Raw genomic sequence first — 14,628 nt, 5'->3', positions numbered from 1 at the left:
AACTCATCTCATTGCCCTAAATAAACATCAAGCCACTCAAGTTACTTTGTTAACCAACTTAGTTAACTAAACTGTTTTCACCATGTAATTTAAAAAAGAAAAGAAAAAAGAAAGAAAGAAGAGAAATCATTCCAGGACAGTAGTTGTGATTGCTTGGTTATGATAAGAGGTGGCGTTTCCTCTAAAGCCTACTTCACTTTTGCGTTCCATGTAAAAAGAAACTGAGTCAGAATTTCATGCAGCTTACTCAGTGTTTTCCTTTAACTGGAAATAAGCCACAGCGTATACAACATTTAGGCACCACCCACGTTACAATAGCAGGACTTTTATCTGCCTGGTGATCACACAGTTTGTGACTGCTCATCAGCTGCTAATATAGAGAGGAACCTGGGGATTCCTATAACTGCCTTTAGAGTGTATAATAGTGAGTATGTATTTAAAAAGGGTGATAAAAAGAAGAAGAAAAACGTATTTTATTGTGTTTATTTCATCAATCTATTACTACTACTCCCAGGCTATTATTATTATTATCATTATCATTATTATTATTATTAGTGACCAATTGAGTTTTCTCACGCAGGTAGTAAGGGCTCAAACCAAACACAGAAGGACGGGCAGGAAGCGGCGTGGGCAGCCTCCTTGTGTCACCGCCTGCGTCAGACTAGACGCCAGGAGGGAGTTTTCCACTGACGAAAAAGCCTGCGCTTCTCGGCAGTCTGCTACAGACAAGGGAAGCGCTTCAGCTGGTACGGACCCCGTGCGGCAGAGAGGCACAGACAATAGGAGAGAATAAAAAAAAGGCTGTGTGTACGCGGGGGATAAGCGCTACGTTTATTCGTGCCATTTGGATTACTTCCACCGTTAACACCCGTCGGCTGTTTTACCCAGCGTGACTATTCGGTGACTGATGGTGATCGGATACTTGAACTGGTGGTGAGTACAAACAGAATCGGGAGTTTCGCTGCTGGGTTATTGAACACCGTAATTTACGCGTTCAACCTCAGCGGAGGGAAGCAGGGGGGAAGCCAGATAGTTTGACTGTTTATTCTCGTGTGTCAGGAGTCGTTTAAATGCCCTGTGCGGTTTGTGTCTATGCGTGTCATCTCTGGTAGGGTTTTATTCGCTTGATTTCTTTTTGAACACTTTGCCTGACGCTTTATTGGAAATGGACGCGGCTGTGGTGGCCCCCGCTAGTTAAAGTTGAGTTTTAATGAATTGTTTTCTGGTGGCAGCACACGGGTGCTGGTATTCACGGTAACTGGAAAGAATTAAAGTCATTTAACTGATTTTCTTTTTAAACGCGAGATTCCACGACCCGCTTCATTCACTTGGTGATTGATTGATTTATTTGTTTTTAGATCGATCGCTGATTAATCAGCGTTTTACAAACTTCACGGCTCACGCCGGGAAAGCCGTGCTTCCCACCGCTGTGGGTTTTCGGCTGCGGATTCATTTAGGTGATCTGAACTGTTGATGAGGTCGGCTTTGTGTATTCAGCCCGTGCGGAGTTGTTCTTGTTCACCTCGGCGGCGCTGGTGCGCCTCTTGTAACTAGAGCGACTCCTGAAGGCACTACATCTGAGCACACAGCTGACAGGGCTGCTGTCATTAGAATTAGCATTAATCATGAGGCATGATCGGGTCAGCTGGGGGAGAGAGCCGGCTGGACTCGTACGACGTGCCTATTCGACCCGATATAATTATAGGTTTTTAATTTTGGGGGGGATTTTAGCGATTTGCCACATGCAGGTAACAGTTCAGTCTTTGAGCCAGGTGTGGACAAGGAATGCGGAGCTCCTTCATTGTTTGATCAGTTTTCCATCACGGCATGTGGACCTTTCTCTTCTTTCTTTTAAAATGCGTAAATGACTGAAGTTTCTAATTCATTTAAGTACTATAAAGAGAAAATGATGTCAATGTGGTTTATTTTTATTGTTATTCTCATCCAAAGGTCTTGATTTATTAATGTTATTATTTTTTCCAGGTATAACACTGCCCTCTGGGGCTTTTATTTATTTATTTAATCTCTGGACAGTGTCTGTTTTCGATAAAGCGCCTGAGTCGATTTAATCGTCTCTAGCGCGACCTCACCCGGATCATTTTTGGAATCATGTTTTTTGGAATTAGGCTACAGAGAGCTGAATGATCCTTTGTTTACTGAGAAGGAATACAGCACTCGGTGCTGTGCATTTAATGTCCAAGGAGGTTTCAGATGTGTTAAATAAGTCATTGTCTCTGCTTATTTAACATCATTTTCCATTTATAGCACACATTTTGCACCCACGTCCCTCTTTAAAATAACAATTGACCTGTTTGCTGCCTCCTTATTAAAACTGCCAATGCACTCCCAAATCCTCTCAAATGATTTGAAGGAATTCGCAGCACAGCGAATAACATCCCCACATCCTAACTGCCTCATCTCCATCGTGTGATCCTGCATTCAGTTTGCCTTGTGGTGCCTGCAGCTGTCAGACACAGCACAGATAATCTGGATGGCCACTTCCTGTGCACTGCAGTGCATGTTTCACAACCTCAGGAAGCTCATGCACACTTTTAGTATCTGTCTCCCCAGCTGGGAGAGGCAGCAGCCGCATGCTGGGTTCAGACAAGGTTCTCTGTGCCTGCTTCATTTTGGTCACGCAGGATGGCCCCACGCTTTTGTGCCTGGAGACGAGGGTGGAGTTGTGTGTGTGTGTGTGTGTGTGGGTGGGTGGAGGGGGTAACACGGAGCCTGCTGACAGCCTCCAACACAGCAGCCGAGAGCTCCCATCTGCTTTGTCCTCTCTCAGCATTCCATACAGCAAGTGTCCCAGACTGGAGCATGACCCCTGAACCCGAAGCCACTCCCCCTCCCTCCACCCAAACACACACCCAAAAGCTGTGTGTTTTCTGCTTGTGGACTGCTATTCTAAAGAGGTTTTCTCAAAGTTTGCTGCTGTGCACTTGGCACAGTTTCTGTTATTTGCAAGCGTGTTACAGAAAAATCAAAGCTGCATGTCATTTTGTCTGCACAGTGAATGCCATTCGAGGTAAAGAGTGGAAAAAACAGTTTTAGCCTTCCCTTTAAAGCAGGAGTAAAGCAACCCAAACAGTGGGTAAATAGTCCTCTGCAAGCATCACCTGGACATTTAGGTTTGCTCTGCATAACAGATTAATGGCAGCCTGGGGCGTGTGAAGTCCACGTGCAAGCTAATACCCTGTCAGGTGTGGCTAGGAAAGGTGGCTGGCTCAAGTGTCTAGTGGGAGTAGGACTTTCCAGTGGTTAGCAGTAGAAAACACATCTGGGTTAGATAGAGCCTGTGTTCTTCTTCCACTATTACTGCGGGAGCAGTGCTGCCAGAATGGAATTCCTGTGGCTTGGAAACATGACATTATTTATTTGTTTTGTACAGTCCTCCCTCCTTCTTCCCACTACCTCTCCTTTTTGGAATCGCGCTGTGCACGGGTCAAGGCAGAGGAACAGAATGTTTCTGTGGCACAGTCACAGCAAGCTTTGCGGCTTCGGTGAGAACAACAGGCTTATAGAGGAGAAAGCGGGAGCGCTCCCTGCATTGTTCCAGCAGGTGGAGCGCTTCTGACTAACAGCTGACTTCATAAGAAATGAGCCAGTGTTTCCCCCAGCTGTGCAGGAGCTGGAATCCAGCCCATCCGTCACCTTGACGGCTTTGATCAATTATCTCCCGTCCTCTCGGTGTCAGAACTGGAAGTGAGAGGTGCAGTACCTTGAAAGCCTGCAGGGGCTGTCCTGCCCAGCCACGGTTCTACACACACGGGAAGGCTCCCAAGCTTATCATTATCACATTTTATGAGCACTCAGTCAGTCATTCAGACACTGCACAAGGCTGTCAGTGTGCCATGTAAATGCTCCCGGCTGGCTAAGATTAGTGCAACTTGTCGCTCCCACCCACACGGTTATCAGCTGCAAAAGGGCTGGACAGGCGGTGCGAGGGGGCAAAGTCAACTGTGACTTGTCCTGATGGCTGAGGGGCAGACGGGAGCAGTTCAAACAGGGTGAAAGTTGATATCTGTGCAAAACCAAAGATGTGTATAAGAAAGCTTTTATGATTTGGTTCTTTTTTTGTGATTCTGATTAAACTAAAGCTTTCCGATAAGTTAGTTTGATAAGATTTACCGTGGCATTTTGCCTTTTAAAAGTAATTCAAACTCTTTTACATCCTTCTCAAATAATTGAATACTCTTTTATAAAAGGGTTTGAGGGGCTGTCTGCAGATTTAAAATCAAAATGAATTGAAATTCTAAAGTCGTACAAACAGCCCCGTAGCTGGATGTATCAAGATAATCTTATTCAACTGACATAGTTATGCATCTGACTTGAGCTGTGTAGTGCTTCTGGTGACAAATCTCCTCGCCAGAGATTTATCTTTCCAAGTCTGTGACAACTGGCTGGGGAGCACCTCGGTGGATGCGTCCTTTATCTGCCTGCCTGTGTGCGGTTGATGGAATGACAGTGATGCATAATTTAGCGCACGCTGAAAACATGCTGCGCTCCTTCTCTGGCTCGGCTGTCCGATCACATCCATTCTCCATTTAGAGCAGACATCCACAGGCACCGCTTTCTTGACGAGCCAGCGCCGAATTCCTCTCTTTTTATCTTTGTCCCACCCTTTTGCAAATGAGTCACTACGCAATGTCTTTTCTTTTTTTTTTTTTTCCTTTCTTCTTTTCTTTTTTTTTTTTTTCACCCCGGGTCCCTTGTTCCATCCGCTGTCTGTGCTCTCTTGGCCTTGTTCAGTGGGTGCAGCGGCTGAGCAGGCTGAGAAGCTCCAGATTGACTACAAGCCGTCCCCTTGCCAGGATTAACCTCTCGCCATTGTTTCTGCCCGTTGAACAGGATTAACAAATCAATGTGTCAGGTAGACTGCAGTCAAGAGACAATGACCCAGTTCTGACACCACTGCCCCCCCCCCCCCCCCCCCCACCACCACCACCACCACCTCTCTCTCTTTCTCTCTCTCTCTCCCTCTCCTGCACCCCCCCCCCCCCCCCCTCCCCCTTCTGCCTCACTGCAGCTTTTAATTAAAAAGACTTTGCTTAGCTGGCGCTATGCACTCCCTGGAGGATGCTTCACAGCTTTGTTTTTTTTTTTTGTGGGGTTTTTTTTTTCTGGGAACTGGAGCTGGGAATGGTGGCAGAATTGTAAGGTGAACCCTCGCGTGCTCTGCGTGCACAGAGACGTGAGCTTTGTGGTGTTTTTCAGAACACACATGTTGTCTGATAAGGGAACACACAAAGCAACAGATGCGGCACCCAGGTGTTTCTAAATGGTTTCAAGACAAATCCCATCATCATGTCATAATATTAGTTATACGTGTACAAGGCATTTTGAGATTATTTTTTTTGCACGAGTAAGCTGAAGGATAGGATGGGGGGGATTCAGTGCCCCCCTCCTTTTTTTTTTCCTCCACTCTTATTGTCTGTGTAATGTGAAGGCTACAGTGTGGAAGGGAGCTTTTTTGTTTGTTGCAGCGACAGTGTGAGTTGGCTTGACCTATTGCAAGGTGATTCATTCATCAAGCGTGCACTGGGGACAACAATATCTGACCGCAGCAATAACAATAACCCCCTCCCTGTACATCTGCAAAGATGCACCCACTGCCTATACGAAGGTGTCAGCCTCTTGCCCTTGACTTTGCCTTTGTCCTTGTCATAAGGATTTTTTTTTTCATAACTGCTCTCTGTTGCATGCAGAAAATGGCTCTTTTCCTTGTACACCAGCTTCCAGATCTTCTTCTTTTTCTTCTGTTCTTTGAGTAATGACATCCCGATGAGACAAGCAAGACATGCAGATCGCAGATGGATTCAAAGTTCCTATAAAGTCACTGGAGCATTTCTGACAAATTGGCTGTGTGCTAAAGAGCAATGGTCACATTTTAAGCTGTTGGAAGGATGTTTGGGTGTTTTACGTGTGTGCAGTACTGTGTTTAGTAAGAGTATGTTTTAAAAAAATGACGAAAATCAAAGTGATTCAGCTGCAATGTTGAAAGATTTGTAAGCAGTTTGACGGTGAAACGAGGTAAAGCCTCCTTTTCCCATTCCACATCATCATCTGAGGGAGTGTCTGTGCTGGAGCACGGCACGGTTGTGTCCTACCTCTCCCTTCACTTCCTTCCTCCCTCCCTCCACCCTCTCCCTCCCTCCCTGGTTAAGATAGCAGGGGCTCGTCCTCGCAGTGATGATAAACTGTGCCGTCTAGCAGCAAGCATCGCCTGCTAATCTTCCCAACTTCTCAAAAGTTGGGAAGATTAGATTGTTTGGTGTTTGCTAAGGTCACGAGACACATTTGTATCCCTTAACCATAAAACACAAAAGCAGCAACCTTGCTTTTCATCAAATCTGCTCATTTGTCATGTCAGCGGTTGCTCTTTTTGAAATTTTGCCTGGAAAAAGACGGGGATTTAGTCGAGCTTTGAAAGTGTTGCTGCCCGACAAAAAAAAACATTAAACACATCGACAAATCTTATACTTGGAAAGGTGATATTAGGCAATATTTTTAAAGATTAGAGGGCAGACAGCACTCCCTCCCACTGAAAGCATTATTTTTTTACTTTTCTATCTTTTACTCAGCTCTGGATATGTGGACAACAAAACATTCTGCCTATGCGTAGCTGCGCATGTATTCAATGACTTCTATGTGGACACGTTACTTATGACCAGTGGCAAATTGCCCTTGCTTTCCTTCGGACTGCATATTTGATTGCAAGGGCTGCTTAAAGTGACTGATTAGAAAATAAAATGTCAGGTCACCTCTGTTTGGTCGTCTCTCTTAATTTATGCGTTTGCTGAGCCGATGAGATTTAGAAGAGGGTGAAGGGTTCGCTAATTGTTGACTTAGGCAAATGGAACTGATTGATTGCTTCCTGTGCCATTGTTCTCAACTGAGAGTAGCAGGAGACTGGTATGCATACATGACTCACTTGTACCATTGATTTTGTTTAAATAAAAGCCTGACAATGTACAGTTGATAATTTATTGGGTTAATAAAATAAAGATCCGGTGATGATTTGTTAAAATAACTGTTAGTAATTTGCTAATTCGTCTCTTTCTCTCCTCCTTGCTGCAGATCTTTTGCGCTAACGCCATGAGTGGGCTTCTCAAGAGGAAGTTTGAGGAGGTGGATGAGGACCCATGCTACTCCTCACCGTCGCCCTCTTCCCTTTCCTCTGCCTGCTCAGGCTGGGACTCGGAGGCGGAGAGCTGCTTCTCGGACACCCTGGATTCCACCCCCAGCAACCCCAGCTCCCCGGCAACAAATTTCAACAGTGAGTATCTCTCTCCAGCGATAATAAATCACAGAAAGAGCTGATGGCACATGTTTTTATAATGCATTCTCTTGCCTTTAACATCCGCTGAGACTCTGATAACAAACTTAGATAAATGGGGGAGAGGTTAAGGAATTTAGGCAGCTGGAAGGCCATGAAACACTTCACAGAAATGATTTCAGACTTCTGCAATGAATACCTCTTTTGATTTCATGCCCTAAAGCTGCAAAATGGCTAATCACATTATGCACTGGCTGCTCACCTTGGCTGTGTCGCCACCTTCTTCTCAAAGCCCCGCATGCAGGCACAGCCTCACCTTTTCTTGCATGATGTGGGTCGCGCGGCCTTGGGCCGTTTTGTGTCTCGACCTGGGTGCGTCTGCTGAGCTTTAGGGGACGGACCGGCTTGGAAAGGGATTGCAGTGTACGGGAGAAGGGCAAACAGTTGTGAGGTTTCCAGGATGGTGGGGCAGGCAGCCAGGAAGAGAAGCATGGCAGGTTGCCAAGGCTGGGAACACACAGAGCCTTGTCTGAAGCCCGGGCGTGCACCCAGCACAGGTGCTGAAAGTGAGTGGGTGAAGGGATACAAAAAAAAAAAAGGGGGGGGGGGGGGGGGGTAGGACAATCAAGAAAAAAAGGCGTGCAGACACATCTGAAGGAGCAGATTGGCTGGATCATTATAATCCAGTGTTTACACAGAAATTGTGAAGTGACTGCTAGACACAGCAGAGAAGATGATGGATGTGAAGCTGTACCTTGGTAGTTTATTTTTATGTGTATTACCCCAAGCAGCAGATCAGACCACATAGTAGAACTATTGTGTGCCGCTTACCTCTATTAAGGTAAAAGGTTACTTTTCCAAGCTTCAGGTATCACACCAGCTTTCTGTGTCTTTTAAGGCCAGTTCAGGGCGAACTAGAAGTCTACAAGGATCTCCCCACCAAATAATAATTGTAATGTCCGACACATGTGGCTTGTAGATTCGAAAAGTTCTGGTGACTCAGGCAGAAGGGAAAAAGTTGCTTGTCTCTAAAAGAGTCTCTAAAGTTTTGTTGAATATTCCTGGGTGGAGGAAGTGGAATATATAATAAAACTTGAATAATTGGGCTTTTTTCCCACATATGGTTCTACTTTGGCTCCCATATGGTTTTATTGTATTTGTCTGGGTATAGAAAGATCGTGAGCACTTTTTAACAGCGAGAGAACCTTTGACCCGTTTCAGTTACTGGGCCATTTGTGGGGATTGTCAGCTAGCAGCGAGACCCGGGTGGGCAGGTTTTATTCTTGCCCTTAGGGCTACACTTCCACCCTTCACCCCCATCTGGAAGCCTCAAGCATTTACTCCCCACTTTTGTGATCCTGGCGGCTCTGTTTCCTCCACTTTCCTGGCCAACAAAGGGAAATTCCTGGGTTGGGTGTTTTGTTTTTTTGTTTTTTTTGTCGCACAGTAGGGCAAGTTACAAAGCTAAATGGATTCTTGGGTTAGTGTAGGTTTCACTTTACAGGATGTAAGCGTGTTAGAGTCCTGTTAGCAGTGTCTTTTAATTGGGTACATGATAAGGCGGGAGCAATGAATCAGAGGGGTGTCCTTTTACAGTCTGTTCAGCAGCATTTATACACCTCTCAAGTACAAGTGCTGGGGAATTATGCCATCTAGTGGCACGAAAGTAAGAATCCCCCCTCTTTAGAGCATCCTCTCTTACTTGTGCATCATGTATTCTAATCCTGCCTCTTTTTTTTTTTTTTTTCCATCCATAGCAACGTCCATCCTTAAGAAATCCAAACGAGCGCGGCGGGGCAATGTGACGTTTGACCAGGTGACGGTGTTCTTCTTCCCTCGGTGCCAGGGCTTCACCAGTGTTCCCAGCCGAGGAGGATGCACTCTGGGCATGATGCAACGCCACAGTGCACTCCGCACATATTCGCTCGCAGAGTTTGCCGTGGAGCAGCGGCTCCTGCGTCGGGAAAAACTCCTCAACAGACTCAGGGAAGAGAAACTGGAAGCTCTCAAACTGAAGGTGTGCACCATAAAAGAAATGCAGTGGTTAAGGGATCTATGAAACTGTGCCTGTTCAACATGACAAATAAACTTTGTTCCTTTTGTTGTGTTCAGCTGACAAAAAATGGAACCCAGGAGAGCGAGGAGGCCGAAAAACTTACAGTGGATGACATCCCAGAGCAGGATATTGACATCAGTGGAGCCAACGTCGACGAGGGCTCTTTTCTCCAGCCTTACACGTCCAAGCACCGCTATGCGCTGCTCAAAGCGGCTGGTGTGAAGAAGATCGACAAGGAGGAAAAGAGGCAGCTGCACGAGCTGAGGCTCTCCAGGGAGAACTGTGGTTGCGACTGTCAGGGGTTCTGCGAACCTGAGACTTGCAGCTGCAGCCTGGCTGGCATCAAATGTCAGGTAAGAGCCCCAACAATTTCATGCTATCAAGAGCACCCGGGCAAGACACAGCAACTTAGGAGTTTCTGTTGCATGATTTAAGAACTTTTCTTTACTTCTTGCAGATGGACCACTCCTCTTTTCCATGCGGATGTACCAAGGATGGATGCGGAAACATGGAGGGCCGCATTGAGTTCAACTCCACCAGGGTACAGACGCATTATATCCACACTATAATGAAGCTGGAGCTGGAGAAGAGGCTGGAGGAGCAGTCCAGCACAGAAGAGGATGAGGAGAACACAACCGGTGCCACCCCCTTACCAGCAGTGCCCTCCTTCCCCTTCAGCTCAGAGATGACAGCAGCTGGGGAGAACAGCTGCAGCAGCGATATGACAGACTTGTCGGACTCTCAGAGTGAGGACTCGGAGGCAGGCGAAGGTCCGTGTGAGCCCAGCGCCCAGCTGGATGTTGATGAGAAAGGCCTGAGCCGCATACTGTGTTTCAGTGACACAGAAAACTGTTCGAGAAGTAGCAAGGACAGCGGCGATAAGAGCGACAAAGACACTTGTTGCCCAGAGCAGCAGCAAGAGCAACAGCAGCCATCTACGGAGGCGTTTAGTAGCTTTAGTATGGTGGACTTTGCAGATGAGAATGACAATATAGACGCTGCACTGCTGGACTCTTCGGACGATCAAACAGACAATCGAGCAACAGCCATTTCAGAACTTTTGGATGAGAATGCCAACCAGGGAAACGCTCTCTTCCATAGCTGTAGTGTTCCACACACGCCCTCTCCCACAGTCGATCGCTCAGCTAGCTACGACATGGAGCTGAGCCTCTCGTCTGAGTCAGACCTGGAGTTTTTCGATGGCTTCCCCTGTTTGGGGCCCACCTCCCTCTACAACTCCCTCAAGGAGTACGAGCACATGGACAACTTTTTTCAGTTTCAGTTGCCTAGTTATCCCAGTTTCCCTGCAGCCAGTGACCCAGGGACCTGCCTCCTGGAGTCGCTGATTGGCCTTTCAGAGTCCGTCCCAGAACCCCCCGCCACTTTTACAGACAATCAGCTGTTGGAGGAAGCCATGAAATTGTCTGTGATGGAGTCTGTGAAAGTTTGACCCACGCAAGGCGAAAAATTTGTGGACAGTGCAAGAAAAACGCAGGTTTGAAAATGCACATAAGATGTCAAAGTGTTGGAGGAAGCTGTGATTGCGTTTGATTTTTTTTTTTTTTTCCCCTCTCGCCTAATAAACGTTCAAAATTCCAGACTTGCCTTCAAAATTGTAAGCAAAGCAGTTTGGAATGATTGCTGTGTGAGACGGCAGCTAGTGTTGAAAGAGATACTAAACGTATATCAATTTGATCAGGCATATTAAAAATAATAATAAAAAAGATGTGGTGGCTCTCAATTCCTAAGAAAGCTTGTTTAACCAAACCAAGATCACCAACCATACGCTAAATGGGAATGAACCCTCTGGGGCCAGGTTGGGAATCTCAACACAGCTGAATGTGCACCTCAGGGATTTTTTTCTAGCTTTTGGAGGCAATGTACCTTTGCTGTGATGGCCTTCATATGAAAACCAGAGTCAAATGGTAACCTGTTCGCGCCCTAGATTTTAGGCTAACACCCGGACGACTTGAGTAGAAGGGGTCCTCCTCGTGTTAAATCCTAAAGCTAGTGGACTCTTTCTCCTCAAGATCTCTCCCAAGGGTCTTTTATGGTACAAATAAAATCCCTCTAAAATCTCCTTGATCAGCACTTTATCTGTGAAAAAAAATAGTTATGTATGAATAGGCATTGTTTTGGTCGAACGGGATCGATTCAACAGTTAAACGCTAACATGACGGAGTTTCATATTTATGAGCAGGGTAACTAGATATAATGCTCATGCCATTTAAAAGCTGTAGCTGTATTGTCTTTTTACTTTTGTTTTAAATTATTTCCTTTTATGAATTCCTTTTATTTATTTCTGATGAAGCCTACTTTCACTCAAGCAGCACTGTGGTTTGATATTTCACCTGAAAGTGCAATCTTCCTTCCTGTTTTTTTTTGTTTTTTTTTTGTTTTGTTTTCCTTGTCCATATCACATTTAGGCATTGTTATGGGAAATGGGATCACAAGTCCATCAGCAAGTATTTAATATCTATTCTCTTTTACAGTTTAACTATTTTCTTTTTTTTTTCTTTTTTTTGGATAACTTATTATGTCATTATTTCACTAGTTATTTAATTTAAGACGCCTGGCAATAAAATGGGGTGTTGTAAAGTTTACTGGATGTGCCTGCTTATCGGGGGGAGCCATGCATGCTAATAGAGTGTGCACAGCGCTTCCATTTAAGCTTTGGGACTGAAAACTGTGGAATCTCCCTAATCACTGAAACTAAATTATGGTTCTGTTGTATTGCTGCCTATAATGTAAACATAGAAAATTACACTAATATTTTCTAACTAATTTATGTAGAATGACAAAAGAATTCTAATCACTGACAAATTGAATATTTTATTAAGCAAAAGCGAGTAATTTTCAATCTGGGTCGACCTTTGTAATATATGAATTATAGAGAAATGTATACTTATGAAGGTTATTGCTCTCCAGCATTCTGAAGTATTTTTCATAGGCAGCCTTATGGTTCAATATCTTAGAGACATGCCACTAAAACTAAGTAAATTGCGAAGATCAATTTGATTGTACTCTGAATTTCTTTGGAAGTCTGTGACTTGGCTTACGATATGTTATGACTTACACATGTAAAGGGTTTTTGTGCATAAAAACTGCATATATTATACAATTTTTATCGCACGCGCAAACCCTGAAAATTGAAGAGTTGCCTCATTAATTATTGAACGAGACCTTTCAAAGGTGATTGTGCTGTCACCTGTGTGAAGAGCCGAGGGACACTAGAGAGTCAATGTACATATCTCACCCTTTCTACAGCTGTTTCAACAGCCTTTCTGGACCCTTTAGAAATTATGCATGCAGGTCCTGTTTGTTAAAACTTGTTCTGATTAATTGTATACTTTGAAAAAGTGCCGAGTGCACATTTTGGAACTGTATTATTCGCTTTTTTGCCTTTTTTGATTACTTTGAAGTCCATCCAATATATGTTCTTATGCCATGAAGAGGGCACTCATTTTTTTTTTTTTTTTGCAAGCAGGCATTTGATTCTCTTGTATAAAACATCAAATCTCATGAAGAAATGGCAACAGTGAGTGTTCAATGTAATGTATTACAGTACAATTTATATTGTTTTCAAAGAAATTGTCTTACTTTTTTTGCCTTTTGTGTTGTACATATTTCTGCTTGAATGGTCCTGCAGAGCAAACAAAGCTGCTTTAATTTTTTTTTTTTTTTTTTTTTTTTTTTTACATACTCACACATTAACCTGCTGTTCAGAAACAGTGTCTTTCATCTACGCCATTTTGACAGCCTGTCCCTCCAAATAATAATAATAATAATAAAAAAAATGTTTTCTAAATCTTTGACTGTTTTTTGTCTTTGTAAAATGCTGAAAAGTAAACTTTTTGCATTGTTGGGGGAAAAAGCATGGACAAAAACTCCTAGGGGTATTATTTCTAGCTTTCTTTGGTGGGAGGGGGTATACTTGATATATTAATAATATATTTTAGCGAATAAGCCAAAAATATGTGTTATAATTGGTTTAACCCTTTCTAGACCAGCAAATAATTGCAAGAAGTGTAGCGGTTTGCACATCTGTTTGCCAAGCAAAGGGTTTCTGGTTCAATTCCAGCCAGAGACACAAACCCTTCCTGGGGTCAGGTTTTGCATTAAACATGTGAAGCTAAAAGTAGCAAAAGTAAAATAAGCACACTAATGTACTTTCAAATTATGTGTAGCTCAGGTAATCTACAGTACACTGCTACTTTACACCAGTGGTGGTGAAACCTCTAGCAAAGGAAAAAAACTAATTGTGCTCTCCATACTGCAGTTTTTACCACTCATTACAATAAAAACACAGGATCCAAGTTAATCTAGTTCATTAGAAAAGAACAACGATTACATTACAATTGACAATTTGTTACTAGATCTGTCAAACAGGACGTATTTGGTGTTTTACACAAATGTGTAAACCCTGGGACGACCGTAACGTTTAGTAAAATGCTTCTGTGCGAAAGTTCAGGGGACAGACGCCATCTTTACTTTTAAGATTAGACTTAAAGCTAAATCTGAAAGGACTGTGATCCTGAAGTATCCCTTGGTTATGCTGAAGCAAGCTCAAACTGCTGGGGGACTTCCCACAGGTGCTTATATGCCACGGCTGCATGCCTTTACATTGTGTCATCTCTCTCCCATAGTTTGTGTTTTTTCCTGTCTTCCTCTTTCCCAATACAGCTGCTCTTCCCTGAGCCTGGTTGTGCTGGAGATTTTTGTCCTCTTAAAAGGGAGTTTTTCCTTCCTGGCGTCATGTAGTGCTTGTTCATAGAGAATCATATGACAATTGGGGTTTTCGGGTCTTTACGTTAGAGTAAAAAGAACCTTGAGGCCTTGTTATGTTGCCAAATGAATAAACTTGAACTGAATGAAAAATTCAGAGGGATCTAATTGCTTACTAAACTTTTTTTTTATATTAGTTTAGCTTCTATTTGGGAAACCATTAAGACCATTTTCTTCTACTGTATTAAAGAAAATTGACATTTCTCCTTAAATCTATTGAAACAACATTCCTGTTAGGTTCTAATGTAAACCACTGGAATGTATCTGTGGTTTTTGGTCTCCATGGTGAGGAGAAAAACACTTTATATGATGTCATGCAGAAGTCTCCTGACTACTACCACAAACATATGGCCAGAAATTCCAGACAAGAAGGAAATGTTGAGCCTATGACTACATATAGCATTTGGCCACAATTAAAAAGAGAGGGAAAAAAAGGTTTTCTGCTTGTTGGGACAGGGTGTTCAGGTACACCATGCAAGAATATTCCAGTTGTCCTTGTAATTCACTG

At 43.8% G+C, this 14,628-nt stretch overlaps 1 protein-coding gene across 1 annotated transcript; it reads left to right on the top strand.

Annotated features, from left to right (window-relative positions):
* Nucleotides 1-681: 681 nt before the first annotated feature.
* On the top strand, nt 682-10,895 carry csrnp1b (cysteine-serine-rich nuclear protein 1b). The gene is made up of 5 exons (XM_080865402.1): nt 682-933; nt 7,081-7,279; nt 9,037-9,296; nt 9,392-9,688; nt 9,793-10,895. Exons 2-5 carry the CDS (start codon nt 7,099-7,101, stop codon nt 10,783-10,785), a joined length of 1,731 nt encoding a protein of 576 aa, XP_080721528.1. The 5' UTR covers nt 682-933; nt 7,081-7,098; the 3' UTR covers nt 10,786-10,895.
* Nucleotides 10,896-14,628: the final 3,733 nt, after the last annotated feature.

The sequence above is a fragment of the Rhamphochromis sp. 'chilingali' genome (assembly GCF_963969265.1).
Source record: "Rhamphochromis sp. 'chilingali' genome assembly, chromosome: 18".
NCBI lineage: Eukaryota > Metazoa > Chordata > Actinopteri > Cichliformes > Cichlidae > Rhamphochromis > Rhamphochromis sp. 'chilingali'.
This window is presented reverse-complemented; position numbering and strand designations above follow the sequence as displayed.